The sequence below is a fragment of the Melopsittacus undulatus genome, chromosome 7, assembly GCF_012275295.1.
Source record: "Melopsittacus undulatus isolate bMelUnd1 chromosome 7, bMelUnd1.mat.Z, whole genome shotgun sequence".
In the NCBI taxonomy this organism is placed as follows: domain Eukaryota; kingdom Metazoa; phylum Chordata; class Aves; order Psittaciformes; family Psittaculidae; genus Melopsittacus; species Melopsittacus undulatus.
The window spans coordinates 47,513,324-47,541,265 of NC_047533.1; the positions used below are offsets into that span (position 1 = coordinate 47,513,324).

The 27,942-nt window shown below is 40.5% G+C and overlaps 1 protein-coding gene across 1 annotated transcript in view; it reads right to left on the bottom strand.

The window, feature by feature from the left end:
• The window catches only part of SNCA (synuclein alpha), a 69,802-nt gene extending 46,936 nt beyond the window's left edge, over window positions 1-22,866 (bottom strand). Inside the window, exons 1-4 of the mRNA XM_005148668.3 lie at window positions 22,688-22,866; window positions 20,686-20,831; window positions 14,672-14,713; window positions 5,199-5,344 (exon numbers count right to left, since the gene is read on the bottom strand). Coding sequence (XP_005148725.1) covers window positions 5,199-5,344; window positions 14,672-14,713; window positions 20,686-20,806 — 309 coding nt within the window. The 5' untranslated portion in view covers window positions 20,807-20,831; window positions 22,688-22,866. The remainder of the gene's footprint in view (window positions 1-5,198; window positions 5,345-14,671; window positions 14,714-20,685; window positions 20,832-22,687) is intronic.
• Between the last annotated feature and the right edge of the window lie 5,076 nt (window positions 22,867-27,942).

The window sequence follows — 27,942 nt, forward strand, 5'->3', positions numbered from 1 at the left end:
CAATATTCATTTGGGTTTTTTTTTTGGTTTGGGGTTTTTAGCTACATGTGATAATTAAAATTTCTTTGGGAACACTCAGGAATCTTAGTCTGCAACAAGACAAAACAGAAATCTTTGAAAGATGTGATGTCACTTGCATTTCAGAAATTGGTGTCTAATAAAGAAGAAAAGAAACCTCCATGCTGCTGCTGAAAGAGAGACACATTTTCAGAGGCACTTACAAGGCTTGCATCCCTTCTCCCAGTAAGACTGTCCAAATGAACAAATAGCTGCTGGTTGAAGCACACTGCAATGCTTTGTGTCTTAATCAAAACTGAGCTGCTTTCACCAAAATTAAAAGGTGTTTCAATCATGTCTTAATTCTCAGCAGTGCACAATATGTCATGGATCTTCTCTGTAAAAAGGATGAAAAGGCTCCTACATATTGGTATATTTGATTATGGTGATTCGCCAAAGCGGATTCACTGTGATTCTAAACAGTGTATAATGTCCCATGTTAAAACTGATTCTGGCCAAGAAAAGCAGTAAGACAAGAAATACTCTACACCTGTGGGGTCCACTGCACGGGATGTTTATGCTAGGCCAGCATTTAAGCCCTAAGGATTCCCATGAAGTACAAGCTAGAAGGGAGGGAAGAAGACACAGCAAAGTTGCCTTGCTTTCATTCTATGTTAATATTCATACTAAATGCAGTTAGCAAGGGCTTTTTTTTTTGTTACATAATATTTTCTATGGAAGAAAAAGAAAAAAAAATGCTTAATGCCTAAATTGAGTCTTTCCACTTCCAGTCATCTTTTCCTCTGAAAGCCTGGTAATTAAACCAATGAGCTGTATCACCTGCTCTCTAAGTATATTACCTATCTACATGTTAGCTACTACTATTAATTTTATGTCTATGTTTAAATTGCTATTTACTGTAAACATGTTAAACTAAGACAGTTTAGAAAGAAAAAGGATTTAGCACAACAGATACCAAACATGACCCATATAGATCCCAAACATGGTAAGGACAAGGCCTGCTCCTCTGTTTAGTAAAGTCTACAGCACACAAAACATGGCTAACTATATCTTTGCATGGTACCCAAAGTATCCCGAGCTTTCAACTTGACTGGGGATTTTGGTGCTATAACAGTATAAATAAAATTATTCACCATAGAAATCATAGGATCTACCAACTGATTAATTCTTGAGATGCTACAGAACCAAATGACATTAATTTGCTGAGATTAAGAACTTCAATTACTTAATTACCTACCTGAAAATAATAAACTTTGTGATCCATATTTTGTTCTCAGGAAATATTATACACTAGATATTCACTAGCTCATACCCCTCCATATTATCTGTATCTATATGTTTATGCTGAGCATAATATTCAAAACAGAATATTCAAAGGATTTCACAGGTTTCTTAACTTGGGAAAAAACGTTTTATATGTTAAACACAAATATCATTAATCTTCCTTTAAAAAAAACGCAATTCATTTTGAAGCATGCTTACACTGTACGCAGAAATAAAACATGCACAGGTACAGAATATATTTAAAACAAATGTTTTATCTGTATAATTCAATACATCAGCTTATCATCTTAACAGAGAGAAGAAAGCATGAAAAAGAGAAGCAGCTTCTTCTCTGCTTCCAGGAAGAGTCCCAGTGATCACAAATAATGGTATTATTATGAGCAGGTTTTTAAATTAGACTCAATTTTACAACTAGCTTATTAAAAGCTGTTAATTTTTAATAGGCGGTATAAACGGTAGCGCACGTTAGAAATATTTCATAAGTAGATGCATGCTGCCAGTGCATAAAGATTTCTGGAACCCAAATAATCTCAAGAATTGTTTTATTGTTTATTGACATGTTATTTGCAGTTCGTTAAACCCTTTTATATTTAACTCAAGCCTACTAACTGCCACTACCCTTACTGTGTCGAGCAGTGAGTTTCTGCAAAAGCGTAAATGCCCTGGGCAGTCCTCTGATGGGCACTATCAAGTCAGCCCTGCTGGTCTCTAATCTCAGCTGTCACGCTGCATTGCCTTTTTACACAGGTTGTAGAGTAGGTAGGTGACAGTCTGGCATGACAGCAGCCCTCTAGCCTGCTCTCAGTTGGGTGGTTAAACCTGTGCTTCATGGTTCAAAACATGCTGCTATTAAAGGCTGCAACCTCAGGCAAGCTTCTCAAGAAAGCATTTTACCAAGAATCAGCTTAGCATTTCCTTTGCATAAATACTGTTGTATCCTCAGGTAAAGAAACACTAAGACTGTTTTCAAGTAGTTGAAAGTCAAACCCAATCATACCACAAGATTGCAGGCTTTCACAAAGGCAAGCAGATCACCAACAGCAGACTCCAGCAATGATCATCAGTTTGGACAGCCTTCCAGACACATGTTTAAAAGCAGCCAATCCCAGCAAGAAACAGGGAGTTGGACTCTGTCCTTGTGGTCACTTCCAACTTGAGGTATTCTATGATTCTATATTTATTCTACAGTTCCTGATCCTGTAATTAATGGCAAGTAAGAAAACTCCTCCAGTTGCATGGAGGTTGAGTTTATAGCAGTTCATGGAATAACTCAGGTTGGAATGTGCCTCAGGAGTTCACTGTTCACTACACTCAGTTGCAGGATTTGGACTTGATTATGTGCAAATAAGAAGTCTGTATGAACTGGAAGAAATAATTTGTCACAAGTTTAGAAGTCAACTAAAACAACAGATTACTGGCTAATGCTTTTCATCCTTCCATGGATAGATAGCCTGTAATCATGCTTCAATCCACTTTCACTGAACATGCTTCATTTGCAATACCCTGTCAAATCCCATTACTTGCTTACACTGTGTAAGCAAGGCAAGTGTTCCTTGTGCATATGGGATACACAGCCATTTGCTTTAGAAAAACTCCAAATAGATGTTCATAGGAAGAATAACCTGTCAAAGGCACTGGCTAGCCATGCAGAAGCACAAGGAATGAATTTGCTAGTTGCAGTCTCTTATTCCCAGCTTAGGGTAGGCTAGAGATATCACAGCCTTAAGAAACATAACCTTGCAGCAATAAAATATAGTTACACTGATACTTTGACAGTATGGCTCACTGACACCTTCCCTTAGTTAAGAAAGACTCACCCTGTCTCATACAAGGCAGAATACCTGTTGTCCCATTGGTATTCGGAATGATCATACCTGATCCTCACACAGCTGTCAGTTTTACAAGAAAATCCAAGCAAAAAATAAAGAAAGAAAATCTGTCTCCTATGCCTCCAAACTGCACAGGAAGACAAAAATACTTGGTTCTAGAGTACCTTTACATGGTTCAATTTTGATGTTAAGTTTCTGAAATGGCTACTCATCTGCAAAACCAGTGAGGGACAGAGATGCAGAGCAGTCTGCTAGAAGCTGTAGATACAGTCAACTAGACAGCCAGACTGCATTGATGACAGAGTATCTCTCTAAAAATACCAGTATCAGGAATCAAATGAATGGCTTTGCATATCCAAAGAACAAAGCACCACTTCAAAATAATTATTCTATTTAGAAGGCTGTGGAATAATATGGATGTACATTATGGATGTTCTTTAATTTCACAGATGTGATTTTATTCTGTTACAGCTGTCATGACTCATATGGAAGCTACACAAGATACAGAACAGAATTAAGTGAAAGTCATCAGAGATTTACTTCATAATTATAAGGATCTATATGTATATATTAACATTAAAAAAGACTAGGTATGGTCCATACTAAAGCAGGTAGTTGCCTGTTACAGCAGTGATGATCCTTATGACACTGAAGAGCTATGAACAGAAAAGAATATTCTCAGCATCGAACTGTGGAAAAACTTTAGCAGAAACTAAGGGTATAGGCTGCTGTGACCATGCTTGTAATCATAGTCATGTATCCCCTGGAAGTTCATTAGATACTTGATTTTGTAGATCTTCAATATCACTTTTATAAAGGACCTCATCAAAAAGCAACATTTATAGAGGGCCTCATCAAAAGCAACATTTTACTTACAACTGAACAAAAAAAGGACTAAAAAGACTGCAGGAAAACTGAAAAACTGCTTTGAAAGAGAATAAAACTGCTTGTGAGATGTTTTCAAGACCAATCCACCAGTGGAGAGAACGCCTACCATAGTGTCATAAAACGTTTTCCCCCCAAACTAAAGCACAGATGGGATTTGTCAGACAGACAGAAATACACTTCAATAAGAGATAAAGAAGAGTTCTTAAGGATTCAATTTTAACAACTCTGGACATTAACTGGAAATAAGAGACATGATAGAACTTCTTCATGCTAAATCCACACAACACCCATATTTTTGTGCAAATACTAATATTCTTCATAATCCTATATTTTTCTTTAACACTTACATGATCATTCAGAAAACAGTACAAGAGGAGGTTATTTGTCTCTTCTGGGCCATTTTTGTCTCAAACAGCACTGTACAGATTTTGGAAAGCATCATTCCCACCAGCTATGTGGGGTCACTTTTCACCTAGGGTAAGTGCAAGAATGTAACTGCAAGGTATAAGCAACCAAAAATGTACTAACACTTTTTATTGTGCAAACAATATTCACCTTGGTGCTGGAACAAAAATATCCACAGAATGTTTTATAGGATGAACTAGAGCAATTTGAATCTGAAGAGTTCAGAATAGTTTAGAGGCATAGTTGAGCTTCATGTCACTACATTAATGGAAGATAGTGACTCTGAAGCTGGATCATGACTTTAGATACAATGTATCTAACTACTGACTGGATTGGTACACAAACCTTTCTGCTCTTCATCTACAGAGGATATAAACTGGGCTGTTAAATCTGAGATTTTCTGTTTGACCTTTCAGCTGTAGTGGCTTGCTTTTCAATTATTGGGATTCTACAGCTGCTGGACCCACAAGAGACCTGAGTCCAGAATCACTGTTAGATTACACTGTAAAACATGATCCAGATTCAGTAAGACTTTTCAGAATAGCAAAGGTCCATGCTTAATCCTACTCAAGTTCTCAAATCCTCCAAGTCACTCAAAATACAAGCAATAAACAGCAGTTGTTTTCTTTGTTGCTCATTTGTCTAGCATTACACAAATCATCCTGCAGTCATACCACTGACAGACACAAAAGAAAACACTCCATCCACCCTTCAGTTCAGGAAGATGAATTATCTTCCGCTTCTTCTCCTAGAAAAGACTGTAAATAAACAAACCTGTTTGGCAAACTGATCCTTCTTTACCAAGCCAGTGGCTGCAGCAATGTTCCCTGCTCCTTCCACTGTCTTCTGGGCCACTGCCGTCACTCCTGTTACCACAGCTCCCCCAACATTAGACACTTGCTCTTTGGTCTTCTCAGCCACTGAGGAGAAGCAGAAGATGGAAGAACACATTACTGTTATAGCTCTGGCAGCTGTAAGTTTTTCAGAGAATTGTATCTATCACTGACAGCCCAGCATGAAGAGCTGTAAGGCCATTACATTTTGTGTACCCCAAGTGGATCTTAAGAAATGAGACTATCCATCAAGTAACACTGGAACAACAGAAGTAAAAATAAGCCTTATTTGTGGCTCAATTTATTACATGTGAAAGACATTTGACATTTTTATTCATGTCTAGCTGTACTTCAGGGAACAGAAGTCATTACTTAAGGGCCTTTATTATGCCGAACTCACTGTGTAACATACAAGAACTGCCTTCAATATATCGCACTTTGGAAATGCATTCCAATTAGATCACCAAACACTTACTGCATGTTACAGAGCATGCAAGAACATATTTTTTTACATTACTCAAAAGCCATTGATTATTATTTTATTCTTTTCTTAAAATATACTTGATTAATAAGCAGAGCTGCTGTTGTTCAGAGAATTTCAAATATAACCTTCTATTCAATTCTCTGATACTTTTGTCCCATTGCTGATGTGTCCATCTATAACACAATCCACAAAAAGACTGAATGCCAAAGATGTCAAAGCGAACTGGATTATTAGCTAACTTCTAAGCCCCAGGGAAACAACTCATTTAGCCTACATATGCATCAGCAGTTGCCATTTTACCTTTCAGAATATCACTGGATTCTTTCTGCTCATTCATCCCCAAGGGCTCCTTCTGACAGCAGCCTGCACTATAGTGAAACCACTCTAAGAAAAAAGATGGTATGACTTCATGCCTTAAACTTACACAGGCAAATTTTTGGCATAAAGCACATTTACTCGTGTAAACAAGGGTCTGTTCTTCAAAAATATACATATAATTTTGTAATTCTAACTAATCCTATACTTTCCTTCAGCACAAATCCCATCTGATCCAGAAAATGTATTCATAGCTCCATTTGCACCCTTTAATGAGCGCTTCATAAAAAGCTGCTTGGCAGATAGGTCACCCTTTTAGAGACCTTTTTGTGACATGAAAACAAGTCTTTTTCAGGTAAGTTATATTTCATTAATTCTTTACATAAATAATATCAGTTGTCCATATCACAGGGCATGCAGCACAAATTGCTGTAATTGATATTAAGTAACAAAAATTAGGAAAAAGCTAGAAAGGTAAGCAATGTACCTATGTGATTTTCATTAAAGACCCAAATAATAAGTATCCCCTAACTAAAAATGGAGGCAGATCATTTAACACTCATTCTAACTTAAAATAAAAAGTCAGTAAACAATTATCTCCAATATGACCAAAACCAGGAGTTTTTGTTATAGAGTGGGACAACATCAGACTACATACATTGTCTGAAATGAGAAACAGAAAGTTTGTTCTGAATACCTTGCATGCTAATAAGATACAAATTCACAAGAAAAGTCACTATATCCATCCAGTATTCTATTGCATGCTTTTTCCAGACAAAAAAAAAAAATCCAAAAAGAATAATCAAAAGTAGGCTATGCTGAAAAGCAAATGTTGCCTTCAGGGAATTTTTGACATAATGCTAGGAAGTGCAGAAAAATATCAATCAAGAAGCCCCCTTTGATTATTACCAGCTACAGACCATGAAAAGCTCTGGATTGTAGACATGAAGTTTATATAGGAAGCTTTTCACTAGTTCTTGCGAGCACATATCTTAAGGTGTGTGACCCAGTAACACATCATGTCTTCCAAAAAGTGTTAGGATCTAATTGTACACAGTCTTTCAGAAACAGACAGAGTAACATTATGAGACAAACTTGTTAACAATTTCATGTTATTTAGTGTGGTAAGACAAAAATCTCAGAGCTATGTGATAAAAATAGCATCTTGCAAAAATACATTTTAAAGTTGTATTCTATAAGAAACCTAGGGGGCAAAAAAAGAAAAAGAGAATAAAGAGAAATAGAGATGTGTTTTGTGCAAGTTTCAGTATTGCCTTTTATTTTCTGTCATCTCTTTCCTTTTCTGGGAGAGAAGACAAAACCAAAGGAAGATCTATAAATCAGGATTCTTTTTATATATTTTTTTCTCTTAGTTTTCTTGTATAGAAGACACATACACTGTTTTGAAAACACCTTTTTCTAAAGCACAGTTAAGAGATAAATTTAGCATGCTTGATGCTGACAAAGGCTCAGCTGCTCTTAAGCAGACTCTTCCCTTCTCATAAAATGATAAAGCATGGCTGCTTTGTGTTCACTGTCAATAGTCATAGTTTCATCATCTCAAGATCTTAAACTGCATCTCAAAAGCAAAATATCAAGAAATAGTGTGAAATTGAGTGCACTGTGGATGCTGCAATATAAAACATCTAATTCCTGAACCCCTTATTAAACTCACATTCCTCAGACTATATTGTCACTGCAAGTATAACCACCTACCAAGAGCAACTACCCAGTAGCTGCCATTGCCACTATTAGAACATTTTGGAAAGGCTGTCTTAAGTCTGTTTTCTCCTCCCAGAAACACATTACCCTAGGAAAGGCTCAGTACATGCAAGCAAAACAAAAAAGCAAAGAATCAGGTGGCTAACACTATACACTGGCACAAGAAGATACCTAAAAACAAGCAGCAACAAAAGCAATATATTTAAGACTGCTTCTATTTCAGACTGTCATGGTTTAACCCCAGCCAGTGCTTTCTGGGCCTGGGTTGCAAAGAGAGGGTCCAGGTGGGGTGAGACATAAAGCACATTTTTCATATCTTGTCCTGCCCAAGCTGGCCCAAGTGCTACTACATGAACCACCTCCCATTTAATTTGTTCTAGAGCTTACTGCCACTCAGGGCGCCCACACAGTAATTGTTTTTCCAGGTCACTTCATAGAGAGGGTTTATAATCAGACAATTACCTGCAATATGCACTCTCAAAACACAAAAAACAACCACAACACCTAAAAATGCTTTTGTTTCTTTTTTATTAGTTGGTGGAGATGTTTTATGATTAATTGTTTTATGGCAAAAACAGCTTTCATAAGAACCTGGATTATTCTTCTCCCCTTTTCAAATACTTCCTCATGTCATCATTATACTGCAGGTGTTCTGGAGTTTCATCCTGTTCCAGTGCAGTCTGGATCAGTCCATGGCAGATGGCGGGGCTGTGTTTCCACTCCTGGAGCAGTTGATTCCAAGTGTACTGGATGTCCCTTTCTATGAAAGCAAACTGCATCCTGTATTTTGCTGCCAAAGTGATCAAGAAAAACTCACTGACAATCTCAGTTGTTACATACCATTTGGCAGCCTTTGACTCCAGCTTCTGTTGGATTTCTAGCACATCTAGTATGGCAGCACTGAATGGCACTGTGACTTTATTCAGGCTTCAATAGTCCACTGTTAGCCTCTACTCTCCACTAGGTATTTTTTTTCACTGGGTGAATGAGTCTTACTGATCACTCCTTGACTCTCCAGTTGAGATCAACTTATGGATATGAAGAAGGAGTATCAACTGGCAAGACATTGTCACCAGTGCATTACCACAGTAGCAACTGGCACCTGCTGGTCTTCCACCAGCAACCCCACCACAGACAGATCATCTGAGAGACCAGGCAAGCTAAACAACTGGTTAATCTCTGTACTGAAATCAGCTATTCCAAAAGCCCACCAGTACCCTTTTGTGTATGCTTGACTGTGCAAGCACTGTTCAGAAATAACTATCTGTGCTATCCCCGTGCTATCAGCACTGTTTCCAGCACAAATCCAAAACACAGCTCCCTATAGCTACTATGAAGAAAATCAACTCTAGCCCAACCAAAGCCAGCACATAGACATAGCATAAGAAAGCTGACACAGGAGGTACCACAGAAGATCTGTCATACACTGCTTCAGGAATCAGAGCCCATACAGATAAATCCAGCCAACTATATACATAGCACAGACTTTCAAAAGCACTCATACCAGTGAGTGTCTTCTTTCCTGTCCCTAAGGAACAGCTGAACACCGTCAAAGTCCCTATTACACAAGTGATTCTGTAAATAAGCTCCAGTCTGGTGACCCTTCAGCTCTGAAAACCCAGTGACAGGAGAAGAAAAAATAAAAGAGGTTCCCAGTCTCATATATTTCATTTGCTTACACTTCGTAGTAACAGGGGAAAAGCATTAAGCATGCACAAACAAATCAGTTCAGAACACAGGGGGTTGATACAAACTAATTAAATTATTCTGAATGCCAGGTTGTTTAATGATCTTAAACCATTAAGCCTTTATAAAGTTGGTGTCTGCTTTGCATCACGTGCTGAGAAACAGAGTAAATTAGCTTGTGCAGAGCTCTGCTGTGCTGTCCACCTACAGTGTCCATTCCAGTAAGTGATCCTGGGATGGTGTACAACAACCATGCCAAGGCTAACTCTGAAATCGAAGTTCTAATGCTGACTATAGCATTGCATAAAAATTATTAGCACTAAAGCCTTTTTTTCCCTACTTACTATAGCCAAAAGGGTCAACAATACCAGTGTGAAACCTTTGGAGCAATTCAAGATGAAAACTATTTTTTTTTTAATTTTGAACAATAAAAGTAGGTGAAAACCACAGGATTTTTCTGAATTAATGAAATTATCCTTATTGCATTCAATATACTTTTGAATATGTGTCGTGGTACAATATGCATTTAAGACAATAAGGTTGCCTTAGGTACTTGAATTCATTTATAAAAATACCATAAATACATTGGGGGTTATTTAATTCAGACAGTTTACAGTGAGAAACTTGATGAAGTCAAAATACAAAAGGAATACCAGTGACTAAGAATGTTAAGCATTACTAGAATGATCAAAGAATTGAGTAAAACCCTTGACTATAGTTCATAGTTGTTGATACTGTGTCTTGACTTGGCTTCAGGAATGGTTGGTATCAAGGGCTTTTTGGCCCTGACCTTTTGTACAAACCAGTGGTTTATTTTGATTATCAGGAGATGGACTGTAAATTTTTCATCTTTGATACTGTACATTTCTGAACACTTATCCCTTGAAGATAAGCAAGATGAATGAATTATATACTTACAATCAAAGGGCAGTAGACACATTAAGTAAGCAGGAAAGTCAGATAGACAAGTTAACACTCTATAAAACCAATAACCAAAACTTCATCTTCAGAAGTTCTGAGAAAGGGTGACCTGACAACATGCTCACCATATTCCTGTGAATGACAGATTGGTAACCTCATTTTACAGTGTCTTGATACCACTAAACCTGGTACAATCCGGTCATGCTTTGTTTAAAGCAAGAAACATCTCAATCCATTATTTCCAGCTTTGGAAAGCAACTGACTGAAAAGTGTATTAGCTGTTCAGCACTTTGAGGCACATCACCTCCCAGACCCCTCACCAGCAAAAGGTTTTAAAAGCAATCTATTTGAGACTAGCAAAAATAGCAAGACCTTAGAACTTTGACAGCAAGAAAGGACTGAATGCACAGCTGTGAACACACACACACTTTGATCTGTGATTCTAGTTCTCATTTCACTGTCTTCAACATTGAGTCATTTTTATTGACATGAAATGTGTTATTATGCCTCAGGTTTCATATGATTCTAATAGCCTAGTGCATCGTAAGACCACTAAATCTGGTGAAGTCCTAGTCCTGTGAGAAGAGACAGGTAGGTCTTTACAAGCACTCTAAAAGGCAGCTTTGTCACAGGATCTTTAAGAGTTAATTTAAATGGGTTTGATTTCTAAGACAACTTCATTAGCATTTATCAGTGTCTTCATATCTCTTAGATCACTATAATGAACCCAAATCTGGTTTGACCCTGCTTGCCATAACAGCTTCTCATAGACTTACATTTATTTGGTTTTAATTTCTCTGTTCTTACACCACTAAGCCCATACTGCTTCTTTTTAGAAACCATGCTCTCCGGATTTCGCATTAAGTCTCCTCATTGCCACATTTCAACCAGCATGCCCTCTATCCATTTTACATTTTCCTCCAACACCCAAACATCTTTCAAACAATTTAACAGGCTAGAAGGAAGCAAACTGTGGCACTGAACCTGTTATTCCCAAGCTTCAGGTGTCTCACTTTGCATCACCCATTTCCTAAAGTGGGTAAGAAGCAACCACTGTTTTGCCTAAAATTCACAGGAACTACTCTCAATTTTCTATTCATAGGTGGTGCAGCACATAACAGATGTGAGCTTATGTTTGACTTTGCAGCCCATTTTGTATCTTCAAGAACAAAATCTAGCATGTTTTCAAACCTGTCAAAAATTCTAGTCATCAACTTAGAATTTCTTGTCTCATTACACATGTTGCAATCGCATAAAGATGAATAATCACACCATTTGAGATAAGTTTTTCTCTCAGGAGAAGGGGAAGAAGTTTCCCGCTAAGCTGGCCTACTATACAGCCACAGTGCTTCAGCAAGTTTCACAGACATGCAAATGCCCTTGACTTATTCCACCACGGCTCAGTTTGGTGAATATCACCTCTATTAACTTGCTCACTATTGCTGTCAGTTGCTATTCCCAAAACTGTGATAGTGTTAGATACACATGCCTCAAATCTCATTCTACTGCAATCCTCTACTGGTTATAGTAATGATCCCTCTGAATATTTCTCTTAATTGAAGTCTAACAAGCTGAGATCTCAAGCCCTGTAACATTAGCATGCATGTTCAGCCTGAGGTTAAACTCTGAAGGACTATCATAGACGCTCTGTTCAGTTTTGTTACTAAAAACTCTTCACTGACCTCTCAACCATTTATTTGAGCTTGAGATAGTAAGTATTGCCATTTGTTTACATACAGCTGTTTATCCTTTGCACAGGCTTACGTAAGCACAGGTGAATGATACACTGACTGTACACAGGAGAAACAGAGAGAAGATATACTTTTTTCCTCCCTTACTTGTCTTCTAATTTCTTGGAGGAAAACCACCTTAAGTTTCTTGACTATGCATTTTCTTCACATCCCAGAAGTCCCATATTCTACAGCAGAAAATTACATGTTCTGTTCAATGCACTATGGTAAGTTGAGGCTTTCCTGCACACTGTGGAGATCAAAGACTTACATTAATTTTGCCACTTACCCAAATTATTGGTTATTGCTTTCAGTTCATACCTAAAATAATCCCTGCAAATCAATTTAAAATGCAAATTAAATCTTTCTCAGTGTAGAAATGCTAACGCGAACATGCATGCCCAGCATCAACTTGCAAGTCAGAAAGTGCTGGTACTGCTGAGAGATTAGGAATTTCTGGAAAACATTTCAAAACCCTCGTAACTGTGACAAATTCAAATCAATTTATCTAAAACTGAAATCTGTTTCTCTCCTATAAGCCATTTCCCTTATATTTTCCCACCTAACCAGTTCCAGTGGGATGCACTGATGAGTCACAAGAATATTCTACAAATGGAGAGAGTGACATGGCACAGACACACTGCAGTGGCAACATGATTGTGGCTGCAGCAAGGACATCTTACCTGAGACTGCACTGCTTGTTGCTGGAAACAGACCTCAGGTTGGGATGAAGAACTACCAAAAGCACAGGTGATACTTCGGTATTAAGTTCACATTGAATTCTCTGCAGGCACAGATGACTAGTTTAAAACCCTCTCCATCAGTGCTGCCAGCTTATGACCAAAGACACATTTCCCTCAGTGGGGCAGGTGGACCCCATCAGGCCCTAGCACACCTTATGTTTCAAAGACTCTAGTGTGATTATAAAAACCAAAGTTCTGGCAGAGGCACCAGCCCTGCAGCCTGAAATTTCTTTTGATCAACCTTGCATTCTGGTTGCAACATCATTAGCACTCACATGAAAGATTAAGGGTGGGTCTGAATGTTGTACTATGCTCATCAGTCACCTGCTGACATCCCCAGCTGGGACTCTAGAGGGGCAGAAACTCCCCTGAAGAGGGTCTAATCTTCAAAATGCATGCCTCCATTCTGTTCAGAACAGTAACCGATGACTACAGTAACTCACCACTGTTTCACTTTGGTACTGGTCTTGCACAAGGGTTTGGTTGACGTGCCCTTGGTGAAAGTGGTTACACAGGCTTCTATCTTCCCATGCATTTTGTCCACCTACCCAGAGCCTCCTGCCTACTCCATAATGATAGCTGAGAGGCTTCCTCACACAGCTCAGTGCAATAAGCTGTTTCCACCCCTCCCTGTCCCCAGAACACTGCCCTCCTCCCGGCACAAAACAGGTTCTGGACGCACCTCTGTTGCAGTCCCGCTGAGCTGGCCCGTGTACACCCGCCGAGGGCAGGGACAGACCAGCAGCTGCGGCCGCCAGGCGGCGTCACAGCGTCAGCCGGTGTAAATTACCCGCGCAGCCGAGGGCAGGCTCCGCCCCTTGCCGGCTCGTCCAATCAGCGGGCCCGGGCTCAGCTGCGCGGAGAACGTCCCCTGCCGGCGGGCAATCCCTCCCTGCCCGTGTGCGATCCCCTAAGAGAACTACTCTACACCATAGCTACTCTACACCACAGTTACACAGCAGACAGCGTAGCAGTAGCTTGGGTATTGCCGCAGGGGCTGCAGCTCTCAGCAGTGATTGTGCAGTTGTGCACTAACGGCTGTGGAGGTCAGGCTCCCATCTTGTATCCCGGCTTCACTGGGCACAGTCTAGACGTCTCAAGCATGGTCCCTACTGTAAGAAGGAGGCTCCTTCTCCATTATTTTCCCCTCTTTGAGTTGTTCTCTTTCAGCTGGCTGCAGCCTCTTCCAGCAGCACTGGCCCTGTCCACCTATGAGCTCCTAAATCAGATGTCTTCCTCATATGTCCAAGTCCCTCCCCACTTTGCCTTCCACAGTCGTCCTCTAGTGGCATTCCTCTGCTCCAGTTCCCACTTTTCTGCCTCAGATCATAAGGAGACCCAAGCCAGCCTTTCAGTGTCTTACAGGGCAAAGTTCCACACAGGAAAAAAAAATTAACAAAGACTTCGCTTTTTTAATGCCAACTAATTAATAACTTTCCAGCACAGAATATTTCACCTTTGGCAATAAACAAACAACAGAAAGACCCCAAGTTATTTCCTTCTGTTGAGGCATCTGGTTTCATCAATCTTCTGGCTCATACCAGTACAACTTGACTGATTCAGACTATCCCTCAAAAAAACCTTCTCACACAGAAACAAGTATATTAAATTAACATAATTGACTCCAGAACAGTTTATGCATTTTGACAAAATGAATGTTGCTTTCTGCCACTCCATTTCCTGTGTTTTTCTATCTTTCATAAATTGGAGTGCTCTCAAAAAAAAAGAACAAAACCCACAGACTTTTTAATAGCTAAATGGTTGGTTAATCAAACACAGTGAAGCAGCTGAAATCACGAGGTAATCGTCTTACCTGTTGTGACACCATGAACAACTCCTTCCTTGGTCCTGGAACCTAAACAAAGAACAATATTAGGTTGAAAAGACATGTTATTAAGTACTGGTGCAGACTAGATGGATGACGAAGAGGGATGACTATATAGATTATATAGTGACATACAGTATTCTCTAAGACTGTTAAAAATGATAGAGAAATTCAATTTAAGGGAAAGGGCAAAACCATCAATAAAGAGCAACTGTATGAAGGCTTATTGAGTGTGGAAAGGTGAATAATACTGGAAACACTTCTACAGTTTATTTCCTATATGTACTGACTTCCTTGACATTTTCTTGATAGCTGTGTTAATTAAACATCCCACTTTGCAAACTCACATGGATGATTCTGGACAGAAACCATGTTAAAGTTAATGTCCTAAGGAGGCTCACACATGCCTTTGCATAAGATCAGAGCCAACTTTCCAGAAGATCCTTTCAATTTCACTTACAACTCTTCTCCAGATCTCCATTTATAAGGGTTAACTGTTACTGAACTACAGAAAAGCCTAGAGGTTAAAATCATGGGGAGCTGGTAGTGCTAGCCAGATTCAGACCAAATCTAATCTGAAACAGAAATATTCAACAGTAGGTAAGGATTCAAACATGAAAATGTCACCAGTGTCAAACACAAGATCTGCTGCATCCAGCATCCTTCTTGTCAGAGGCACGTGTGACATCTTAAATAAAGATACTGCACACAGCAACCCAGAGCTGGTACCAGACTGAGGCCTGTGTAAGCAATGTAACCCTGACACCCTGAAGAGCAAACTGATTTCTGGAACACCCCTGTAAAAATACCACAACTTTTTACCACACTGCATGAAAGGGAACAATCTCTCATGTCTTCAGTGGGAGGAGAAACAAATTAGCATATACTGCTGATGAAAACATAACTCCATGTCTTTTTCCTTAACCAGAGTTCTACTTGTCCTCATCATGTTTTATAATTTGGCTACATTTCAGGGATTAGTAACCATCTGTGGACTGTGATGCCTAACAATGTGCAATTAAGCATTACAGAGACAGAGTTTATGCCCTAGTATGCCAGAGATAGGATGACTCCTTTTTTTTATTGACAACACAGAGATTACCTTATTTCTAATTAAATTTTTTTGTCTGAATGTTATTCAGGATTTGAGACATTGTAATATATACTTCTGATATTACACTTCAAACATCTATATAATTTTAGATTACATGTAAATTCATATACAAACTCATAGAGGCAGAAATATATTAGAAGAAAATGTATGAGCAGAAATATATCAGAAGAAAATGTATGAGCAGAAATATATCAGAAGAAAGCAACCCTGCCCACAATTCTTTACAATAATACAATTAAGCTCTGAAATAGAATATAAATTCATTCATCAATATGTCCTACTTGCTACTCATGACAATTTATGGAACTTAAGCCAAGTATTTATGGCACCATCTGATTGATTACAGCACTGAAAAGGCTCTGTTATCCATGAACAAGAGCAGAATACCAATCCATGATAAATAAGAGGGGAAAAAAAGCTGCATCAAGTAAAATGAGATTTTAACTTTAACCTTTTAATGAAGAGATAAAACAGCTGAGAAGTCTTCTCCCTTTATTCTGATTTTCTCTTCTAAAAAAATCTTGTTTTCTCTCACTGAAAATACTTACTATTGAAAGAATAATCCATTTTATTAAATCAAAGTGTTAATGTCAAACAACTTGGTTTAGGACTTTGGTTCTATGCTATAACCACAACTAATACAGAAATGCTCATCTCTTTCTGTTAATGGAAGATAGGTTTTTCTTCAATGAAAACTTGGCTTGCAGACCCATACAGAACAGAGATATGTATAGCTAAATCCATTAATTGGCAAACAACCAGCAAAGCAGTGGTCCAGACCTTACAGCATATGTTAGAGCTCAATACTGTTTGCCCCACTACTGCACACTTGCATGGAAGTAGCAATTTCTGCAGTCACAGCTACAACAGGACCTGTAAGCACATTAGGATCTGCCAGAACAGGCCTATAAATAAAAACAGTTGAATTTAGTAGGACGACTTCTGGCTGGCAATGAAGAAAAGCTGGTCATCCACACTGTTGTTGAGAGAAACTAGCTGTCTGGCATTCTGGCATTCCCAAAACATCAGATTATATCTTGACTATTGTACCCTACATAGCAAGGGGAAAAGAAGAATCAGAATAGGGATAATATAAAGACTAAGGAACCTGACAATGATACACTAATTGGGTGATGCAGAAGCAATAGTAGTACATGATAATGCTACTTTTCCAAGCTATAATACACATTTGTGTGAGGGGAGGGAGAAGCCAAAACCAGAATTTTTGCCTTTCTGAGAAAAAAATAGAATAGACTCTCTTAATTTCATTTTTTACCATCATCATTCTTACTATGCCAAAAATCTTAACAGTTTGGCAATACACTCATTTCTGGGGTTTTTGAGAGATGAACATACTATTCCAATCAAGCCATCTCTGAGATTCCATTTGCTTAGTCAGAGCTGAGTTAAGACAAGGAAACATAAGCAGAAATTAGGGGAAGAAGAAACCCCTGTCTAAGGAAAACACCTCTCCCATGTGCTGAAGTCCATTATTCCACCAAACAGACTTGAGTCCCTTGACTACTTCACTGGCTTTTCTACTACCAAAGGAAAATAAGAATCATAGAATGGTTTGGATTGGAAAGGACCTTAAGATCACCTAGGTCCAACCCCTCACATTACACTATGTCACCCAAGGCTTCATCCAACCTGGCCTTGAACACTGCCAGGGATGGAGCATTCACAACTTCCCTGGGCAGGGAGGAAACCTTATGAAAAGACAGCAGCAGAGGAATTTGGATGGTCTTGCCAAATAGGTCATGACTGCACTGTTCTACACTAAGGCCATGTGCCAGCTAAGCACAAAGAGTAGTACACAACTCATCTGCTAGTCATTCTGCTCCTGATAAACTATTCTTTTGTTCTGCTAGGGTGTAATACATAAAAAATGACTGGAAACTTGCATTCCTGAACACTGAACATGCACTCAAGAGTCAATTGACCAAAAAGTTCAACTCCTTGGTAGTACACAGAGACCTCAGAGGAGCTCTTGAGAAGTACATCACTAAGAGCAAGCAAGAGCTTCTCACTCTCAGGTCCTGGTTTCAAAATGTGTTGGGGTAAGTATGACCACTCATTTCCTCACAGCTCTTGAAGAATACATAGAGACACCATTTTAAAATTAATGCTACATGATGCAGCATGAGTGCTGAGCCTCAGTCCTCCTTTCTAATCAATGATCAGAACATTGCTTGACATCAAGAAAGGACTTGATGCTGCTCTTGTATGAATCAAGACAGAGACACTAATTTCAGCAGGCCGATGATGAAATACATCATCAGAATTCAGGGGCAAAAAAAAAAAACCCACCTGAAAGCATACAAACACACTATAGACTATTACAGTATCTTGGGTATTAAAAATCAGGACAAAGACAGTGGACTGAGGGAGAAAGAATAGACTAGTTAGAACAACCACTTTCCATTCCTCCAAAGCAGCAGCTTTTGTTAATAGAACTCTTACCAGATACAATCTTTCACGTAATAGGTAAGAGCAGCCTGGACAGAAAGGTCCAGATGTTCTACATATTTCCTTAAATTCCACTGATTTCAGTGGGAGACATTTATCACAAAAGGAATCTGGACCAAAGACTGAATATTATTAATTCTCCAGTAGAAAGCTGAATGTTATGGAGCTCACTGTTGAAACCAAAAATGATGGACAGGTTGCTCTCAGCCCAATGTTGTTAGGTTCCATTTTGCAAGATGTCAGGCAGCTTTCACAGCATGATTTGGCTGTGAAACTTGCATTTGAAAAGCCAACTATAGAGATGGGAAGGGAGAAACCTTCAGGAGCATTAATACAGTGTGCTGCTCCTCTCCTTTGCTCATAAAGAGGTTTCACCACCTTGTGCACTGCAACAATTATCAGCCTGAAGAACCAAGAGACCATCCCATCAGCCTCTGCTAACACTGCTCAGCAGAAGAGCCACCCCTGCTGTGTGTTTGGGAATTAGAGAGAAAGACAGTCAGCTCCTCATTTTCTCCCTTACCCTACTTGACCCTGTTGAAACTTCAGCTGAGAAAACCGAGGCTCCCTACAGGCAGGCACACACCCAGATACATGAGCTCCTGAAGACGCAAAGGCTTCCAACTTGCATGACTGAAACTGTGCATACAGCTCTTTCTTCCTGAAAAGCAGGCATCTGCTGTGGAAGGATCCTTCACCATTACTAAAGTTACCTGCACTACTTCCTATCATGGCTCAGGATTCTGATGTCCTTCCTATTTATTCTTGAAATAAATAGCAAGCCTGCCCTCCAAAGCTCAACCTCAGCAAAATCATCTCTGAAGACAACAAGGAAATCTGTTGCCTGTGGGAGCAGAACCAGGTTACAGTCTGGAGAATGGGTCTCCCACAAAGATTAATTCAGCACACAATGCAAGTTTCTAATACAGAGAAATCAATGACCCCAGAAGCATGGCCAGGAGCTACAATAAACCAAAATTTTAAAAAAAGAAAGCCCTACCTCTGAAAAAAGTAACACCAACATCAAGCACAATGTACAGTGAGAGAACATCTATTTTGATACACTGAAAATGAGCAGATGCTCGCATTAAAATAGCCTCATCTTACAATTAGTTTTCAAAATGACTGCCATCTCTGTTGGCAAGAGCACCAAGCTTTGCTATGGCTCAGCAGGAGGAAAGTATATTCCAAATGAGTAGTCCAACCTATCTGGAGCAGAAATAATTTGTTACAGACTGACACTAGCCTGCACGGGCAGAGGGAATCCTGAAAAGACATTGGAATTGCAGAGGCTTAGTACTCCCATTTAAAAGAAATGCCTCTGATTTTCAGCTCAGTTTAACTTCTCTTTGGTATTTGTGCACATCTCCCCAGATACACCACAGCTCCCATTACAGAACTGACCTGCTACAAAATCATCAAAAAAGAAAGAACCTACAGAAAAGAGTATCTTTTCCCCTCCATTCTTTTACAGACAAACTTTGATTAATAAGAGAAATTGATCCATAATTATTTTTTTAATGACTACTTATTCATATAATCTTGGCAGATTATTTTTCCTGTGAATTTTTCATGGCAGCATTTGCCAGATAGTCCTCTAAAGCCTTATACTTGCCAAGCAAAGATGATAATCGTGCAATCAAAGTACCAATTTGGGATTTGAAAGTAATTCTATCCCCGGTTCTGTGCAAGACTCTTGTCTGTCCTAGATAAGTCACTTAACAACTGCTTTGCTACCTTGGGGTCTGATTGCCCTACCTCATTAACTGTAGTGGCTCTTCCTTGAGAAGTCATGGAAAATATCTGCTAGGGATATGCAACAATAAATACAGACCATGTATTTAATTTCCAAAGACGAGGAGATGACACTTTGCCACACAAAATGTTACTGTCGACATGCCAAGCACTCAGGATGGCTTATGCTCAGCTCCTGAACTAACATCTCAAGTTTCTTCTCTCAAAGTACGACTTAAACCCCACATGTTATATGGGATGCTGTGAAGCTACCTTCCACTTCAGCTTTTACATGGCTTTGGGTTTTTTTTCATTTATTTTTACTGCACCATCAACCCCTTCAGCCTTAACCTAGCAAACATCTTGAAAGTGTGCCGGCTAGCAACCTGTACTGCAAGGTGCCTCCTAAGATATGACCTTGTTCTGTATGGCTTTACAGATGTAGCTCCACTCCATGGAGAACTAATGCACAGCCAGCACAATGCAGTGATGGAAGAAACATGCAGCTTCAAAAAACTGGAGCTCAGGAAGTCACAACTCTCCTCTTATTTGTTTTGCAATGGTCTCCTATGAGCCATTACATATGGGGGGAGGGGGGGGGGTGCAGAAGAATAGATCTGATGAGGATCCAGCTGTGAATGTCAAGGCACACCAAGTAGCAACATGATCCCTGCTGCCCACCTACCCACATAGAGGACTCCCTCTTTCGTCTTCCCTGCCGCCTCTGCCACACCCTGCTTGGTCTTTTCTGCTGCTGCTACAACTCCCTCCTTTGCCTTGGATAGTCCTTTCATGAACACATCCATGGCTGAAGAATTTCTTCACACAGCTCTAGGAAAAAAAAGAAGAAAAAAGTCAGGACCCTTTCAGTGAGATTTTTTTCAGCTTTTTATCCCTGAAAGGGAAGAAAATTCTACTCAAAACAAATGGGATCACAATTACTTTAACACTGTATTATTTCTACCCCCATATTATGCAGCTTTCATCCTTATCTCTATTAACAATACACAAGCACCTCTCTCTGTATGTGAAGCTGCATTCAGTACTTCAGTCAGATAGAACAGTTAAATAAGTAGAAAGGAGTATGATTGTGCAATCACCTTCACATTTTCTCACATGCTGCTGTACACAGCAAGTTAAACACCATTGCCAGAGCAGTTCCCTCAATCCAAGCAAAGCCTGAGGATCCTCTTTCCACAGAATCCTACAGAGAGGTTGCCAATAGCACAGTTCTGGTTGGGAAATGGAGTCATTGATACAACAAGTCCCTTCCTTGCCTACCAGGGCATCATTTCCTCCAAAGAACAGTTCTGTTCATGTGGTGATTGCAAGATTTAGCCGTGTGATTTGATGATACTCCACCTCTCATCCAGAAGAAAATGCCAGCTTAAAGAAACACTAGCAACTTAAAAAAAAAAAAAAACAACAAAAATCCAATCAACCCACAAACACAAAACCCACAAAAAAACCCCAAACAAATAAAAGTACAAGACACCCACACCCTCCTAAATGACAGATGTTCACTTGTTATAAGAAACTGTCATTACTATGCAGAAGGACTGGAGCAAATAGAGAATGCTCCTTTTCGGGTAGACCAGCATTTTGTGCACAGTCCATACTACTCTTCTGGAAATCGAGTTTTCCCAAATGGGATCTCGTCTGAGAAGAGGTTTTACTAAAAAGCAAGAGCAAGAATGCAGGATTTTAGAAGCACTGCACTGAAGCTGCCAGATGAGCTCTGTGACAGCTATACAACCCAGTGCTACACTGAAACTACTAAATTAGTAATTAAAACAAAGAAGTCAGTGCCCCTTCAACAAGTCTATTATCGATAGTTCTTTCTCTCCCTCTACCCACACAGAAAGAAGCACTACCTGTTATCCTATGCTCTCTGTTGGAGGCTGAGTAGGAGGAATGGATACCTAGGAAGGCATCTGGGCTGCCGCAGCTTTCTACTAACTCATCACGAGCGTGTGGAGAAAGGCAATGTTTGTGCTCCAGCCAAACTGCCCACGGTACCTGTCACCATGCGGCTGGGGAGGTGCCTCATCCGCATGGGGAAGAGGGGGAAAGCCCTCCATCCCGCTGGAGCCTCCGGCTCCCCCACATTGAGGGTCCTCAGCCCTGTCCCCAGCCCTGGGCGGGAACACCCAGGGACCGGGGGCCGGCGACGTGGATGTGCATCAGCTAACACACAGGCACTCGCATAAGGAGGGAGGGAGGGAGCGTGCAGGGCGGCGTGACCACATACATGCACACACATAGAGAAAGGCACCTACCGGGGAGGGCGGGTGAGGCGGCCGTCTGGGCACCCGTGGGCTTCAGCTCACACGCCGTCGGCACAAGGCGGCCACAGCGCCCGGCTTCCTCTCTCTCCCTCCCTCCCTCCCTCGTGCCCACAAGAGAACGGTCAACAGGAAATACTTATATTTTATATATACATTTAATTATATGTATATACATACACACACATGCATCCCCTTGGGCTACACAGGCACAGAAAACCCAGCCCTCGGCAGCAACGACTGGGAGCGGAGCCGTTCCCCCCGCCGCGCCGCACCGCTCCCCTCCGAGCCCGGAGCTCCCCGAGGGGCCGCCGCCTCTTCTCCCCGCTACCGCAGCGGAGCGCTCCCCACTCCCCAGGCACTACCGGAGACAGCACCTGCCCCGCCCGGCCCCGCACTTACCGCCGGGCTCGTCCGCCACCGGCGACCGAGCCGTTCGGAGCGGGCGTGGGACGGCGGGAGGTGGAGGGCGAGGCACGGAGGGCCCGAGGGGAGATGCCCCTTCTCAGCACATCCCCAAGGGGGTGAACGGACCGGGTCTGCTGATGCCTCCCCCCGCGGCAGCCCCGCAGGCGGCGAGTGTGAAGCAGACGAATGGAAGAGGGGTGGAGAGAGGATGCGCCAAGGAAGGGAGGGGCGGAGGGAGATAGGGAGGGTCCCGCCACGCTCCCCACCTTCTCCCGGCCCGCCCGCTGCCGGGGTTTGCGCTGCCCACCAGTCACGTCCTGCTGGGGAGCGTGGAGGGAGGTGTGGTAAAAGGGGGACACTTGTTCCATCCACTCATACCAGGAGAGGAACAAGAGTAAAAGGGAGATGGGGCGACTTAGTCCTCCTGCGACTGTGCGCGCCCACCACTCCCTCAAGAGGGCTGGAGCACCGCATCTTGGAAGTGTTGAGGGAGGTGGTGGTGGCAGCCCCAGCACACCTGTGTTTCACTTCACCTTGCACTTTACCAAAGCCTTAGAAAATCTCCCCAAGCATCTAAATGTTTTTCTTCTACTTCCAAATCATCAGCCCTGACTGGAGTTCAGTGTGAGTTCAAAAGATTCATAGACTTGTAGAATGGTTTGTGTTGGAAGGCACCTTAAAGATCATCCAGTTCCAGCCCCCCTGCCATGGGCAGGGACACCTTCCCTTAGACCAGGTTGCTCAAAGCCTCATCCAACCTGTCCTTGAACACACCCAGGGATAGGGCAGCCACAGCTTCTCTGGGCAACCTGTGCCAGTGCCTCATCACAACCACAGTAAAGAATTTCCTAATAGGCAATCTAAATTCTACCATCTTTCAGTTCATGATCCCAGCTCATTTTTAAGGATGGGAGGTGACAGTCTTGCACCTGTAATTTTAGTCTTAACCCGACTGCAAGCACAAAAGGAATTTTATTCCAAATCAGGAATACTATGAGAAGCTCCGCCTCACTCCTGCCACATTTGCACAGCCCCTACACCTCAACTAGCATCCTCCACTATACACTCCATGGCACTGCTATTCAAGTCTTAATCTGATACATAGAAGTAACTTTTTCTGCAGAAAGGGTGAGCCAGCAAACTTCTCTATTTTGGTAAGAGAATTTCGGCACGAAAAGCCAAGACCAGCAGGAGACAAGGCGTTAGAGCAGATGGACCTTCAGCTTGAGTACATCAGTTCCTGTGTTGTATAAAATCCTGCAAGACCTATGCAAACAGTTTTGGTTTTATTGCACTCGAGAAGGAGAAACAGAACATGGTATAGATGAGATACAATCATGTGAGCTGCAAGGAGCATCTTTCATCCATCATCCCATGCAGACAAATGATGGATCCCTGGTTTTGTTTTCATTCTGAACAAGTAGTGCAGAGTCTTCCTCCTGTCAGATTTCTTCATAAGCCTTAATATTTCTATACTGTTCAGTAAACTTTCTTTTGCTTCATTCCACTACTAGTTTTAATCAATCAAGCATTCAGAAATATATTTTATTTCTTTCAAGTAGGTGCAGATTGAGAATACAAATCATGCCCTTATAATTCTGCCCTCAAGAAAAGCCCAGGAATTAAATTGCATAAGGTGCTTCACCTTGTTCATCCCATGCAGCACATTCATTACCAATGCAAGAACAAGATATGGTATTTCTATTTCCTCCCAGTTTGGGAGAGAGGAAAATAAGTACACTTTCAGACAGTAAATCAAAGTGAATCATATTCTTTGCCCTTGTTGTTAACTGACCCAGCAATTTATATACCTTAGTAGTTAAATTGGCTCATTGAAAGCCATTCCCTCAGTCATTCTTTACCACCTAGGCCTGTAAACTTAGATCCCAAATTAGAATTAAAGTGAATATTGCAGTCCTTATATAAGTATTATCTTTTAGATTATTGTAGTTTAAGCCCAGCCGATAACTCAGAACCACACAGCGGCTTGCTCACTCCACCCCTGCCTTTTGTTTCTCTAGCATGTAAGCTACTGTGAGCATGAAATGTTGCCTTTTATTATGCTGACATAAATCCAGATAAGCTTATTTTATTTAATTATCTTAGCAATAACAGAGAATCCAGTATGATAAATATCCTTGTATATTTATGGCTCTATTTCTGAAAACTTTACGAAGAGGAGCTCAGATGTTTGCAATTCCTGATTTTTGCGAGGATTTTTTTTTTGCCTTCTGTTTATCAAAGGCAGGCATTATGTTATGCTGTTAAACAAAGTAACAGCTTGTTGGTTAATAAAATCATGCAGCTAGAAATACAGAGGTAAAAGCAAGAAGGATCAGTTGCCACAGCAGAAATAAAGCTTAAGATTTCAGCTGTAGTATTCAAACTAGGCAGCTGTTGAATTCTAAATCAGAGGGTAAAAGGCACAGAAGGAAAAAGAAACGGTATGAATGATGACACAATAAATGTTTCATTCTGAAAATAGATGTGTCTTAAATAGAAAACAGAATTAAGTATGGTAGGGATTTAGCATTGCATCTCCAAGGTAATGTCTATTTAAACCACATTGTCTACAACAGCTGGGTGGTTTTTTTATGTTGTCTCCTCAGTACTATTGATATCACAGTAAGTTCTTCCCTGAAGCCCTTTCTGTCAGAAGAAAGGATAGTAGCAAGTGGATTGCCCAGTGATCACATTTAAAACAAATCTTTATTTAATGACATTGTTTACTTTGTGTGAACATCTAGAGCAAAAATCCATTGAGTAGTAATAAAAACTTGTTCAATCCATCTTGCACTGCAAGCTAACTGATTGGATTATTTGCTAGTGATCAAGTACATAAACATTATCACTATGAAAAGAACAATTATTGGTAATTGAACAATGTTGCAGAGTAAAACTGATGAGAATTTGCTGTCTTCACATTAAAAAATTGAGACGTAAAACTCTTCATGTGGAAACACTGGAAAGGTGTTCCCCTTGAACACTACCTACTAAATGGAAATCTTTCCCTTGTTTATTCAAGGAGTGATTCATGTAGGCTCTGTGTTACCACAGAACTGGTAGGTGATGTTACTTAGAATAAAGGTACCTTTGAAAGCCTGAAGAGCTGCAATGTGAAAGGAATTTATCTTAGGGCAGTCTATTTACAGGTAACATTGATTATTCCACTCCAATGTCTTTCTGTTGAATGCAGATAATCTGAAAATGGCCTTAATTTGATAAATCCTTTGACTGTGTGAAACAGTGTGATTTTTGTACAAATATACTTCAGTCTTCGTATTTCCCACAGAACAGTTTACTATGTACATTGCTTTAGAGGCAATTGGGAGTTCAGACCGTTTTCATCAACTCTTCCATCACAATGTTTCCATTTGTATTCCCACCCAGGTCTCTCTGTGGGCCATGGCTGTCCATAACTGGCCATGCTGTAACTACCTGTGTGCATGAGCAATTCCTGAGAATGAAAAACCAAGCTCAGTTTCGAAAAAAATTAAATATGATCTCTCATTTGCTTAGAGGTAAGCTAAGGTTTGGCATATCAGTATCTTAACACTTAGCATGTTCATAAGTGCTGTAATGCAATACCCCTCAGCATGCACCTCAAGTGAATGGTGTCTCCAGTGCCACTTACTTGACTGATAAGGAAGCACATGTGTTAAAGCCTTCTTACAATCAAATTGCAAGTTATCATTTCAGAGTTAGTTTTTCTGTGAAGCATTCTCTTTATTTATTTAAAATTCATGTCCACTGTAATGCATCAGTTGCTGGTTTCAAATCATTCCTATTGAAAGATTTCTTCTTGTGAACTGTTTTGGTAGATATATCTGGATGTTTACTATGGGGTGGGTCACTGGATCCACTGTCGTGCCATGCAGCCATTGGCAAGAGACACAAATAGAGCTGAAACAGGTTTGTTTGAAATTCAGATTGACATTCTTGATGTCTTTGTGCACAGAATCTTTCATCTCAGATCAAAACGAGAGCATGGACAGAACACTTCACAGAGATAGACCTCTGTGACCAGACCTAGCTCTAGCCTTTATTCTTGAGGCTTCTCCTCTGCTTCTGATTTACCTGCTCCTCTCTGGCATGAAGTTCTTTCTCAGATACCTTATTTCTCTGCAATTCCAGCCCTTGTATTTGACATAGATCAGATAATCCATCTAGTCCTTCCTGCTCTCAGCTCAGGTGCACACAGTACAGTATGTACTATGTTCTGTCTGCAAACTACAGGCCAAGCCATTACCAGCTTCAGGCCAGAACGTGTCCAGTGGAAGTGGACCATGGAAGAAGGAGGGCTTCTTCCCTAAGTCTTAACATTTGAATGAATTAAGCTGGAACTGAAAACATATTGCAAAAAAACCTCCACATGTATATCTCAAAGGAGGTTTCTGAACCTCAAATGCCTCCTTCCAAACATGAAGAATATAAACTTTCTCAAAAGAAAAGTTCCCCAGAATATTTTAGAATACCTAAACCAAAAGATTTCTCCTCAAAAGCTACTCAGGCATAGCTCTGCTATTTTGGGTGATTTAGTATATGTATATAAGCACACATACATGTATGTGTATACGTCAGAGAATATTTACAAGGTATAAATATTAAAAATGTTTTAAGTGAGACAGGCATATGTGCCAAAATACGATGTTGGAGTTATGTACACACATACACGTGTGCATGTCTACATAGATTTAAAGAAGGTTGATGTATGTCACTGACATGGTAAATATCAGCCCAACTACACTGATGTTGATATAACTCCCAACATTCTAAAGAAGGGTCTCTCACAGCTTTATACCACATTTGTCAGAAACAAAACCTGCCAGACCGTCACCTCCTTTACTTGCAGTCAAAGCTGAAGTTACAGATATATCACATCTTTTATAGGCAACGATAACATTTCTTGAATTAATTTATCTGGGCTAGAAATCCAGTGCTGAAGGGCAAAGCAATTCTTCTCTCTGTTGCACTTGGGACCTTAAGTGAAGCTGTGCTCTAAAAAGCAAAAGCTTAACTGCCAAAGGAGGCCATACGGCAGCAAGTTTCTACTCAGAGACACCCAGTACATCTAATGAGGCTGACCTAAGGGTGCCTGGCAAAATCAGTGTTGATTGTCCTTTAAAATGTTTCCTGTTACACTGTACTAGTAGGTTGACTAGAACTAAAAGACAGAAACATCTTTCTCACGTGTGATGCAACATATTAGCAGTATCTCATATGACTGCAAGTGCTAACCCTGGAAAAGT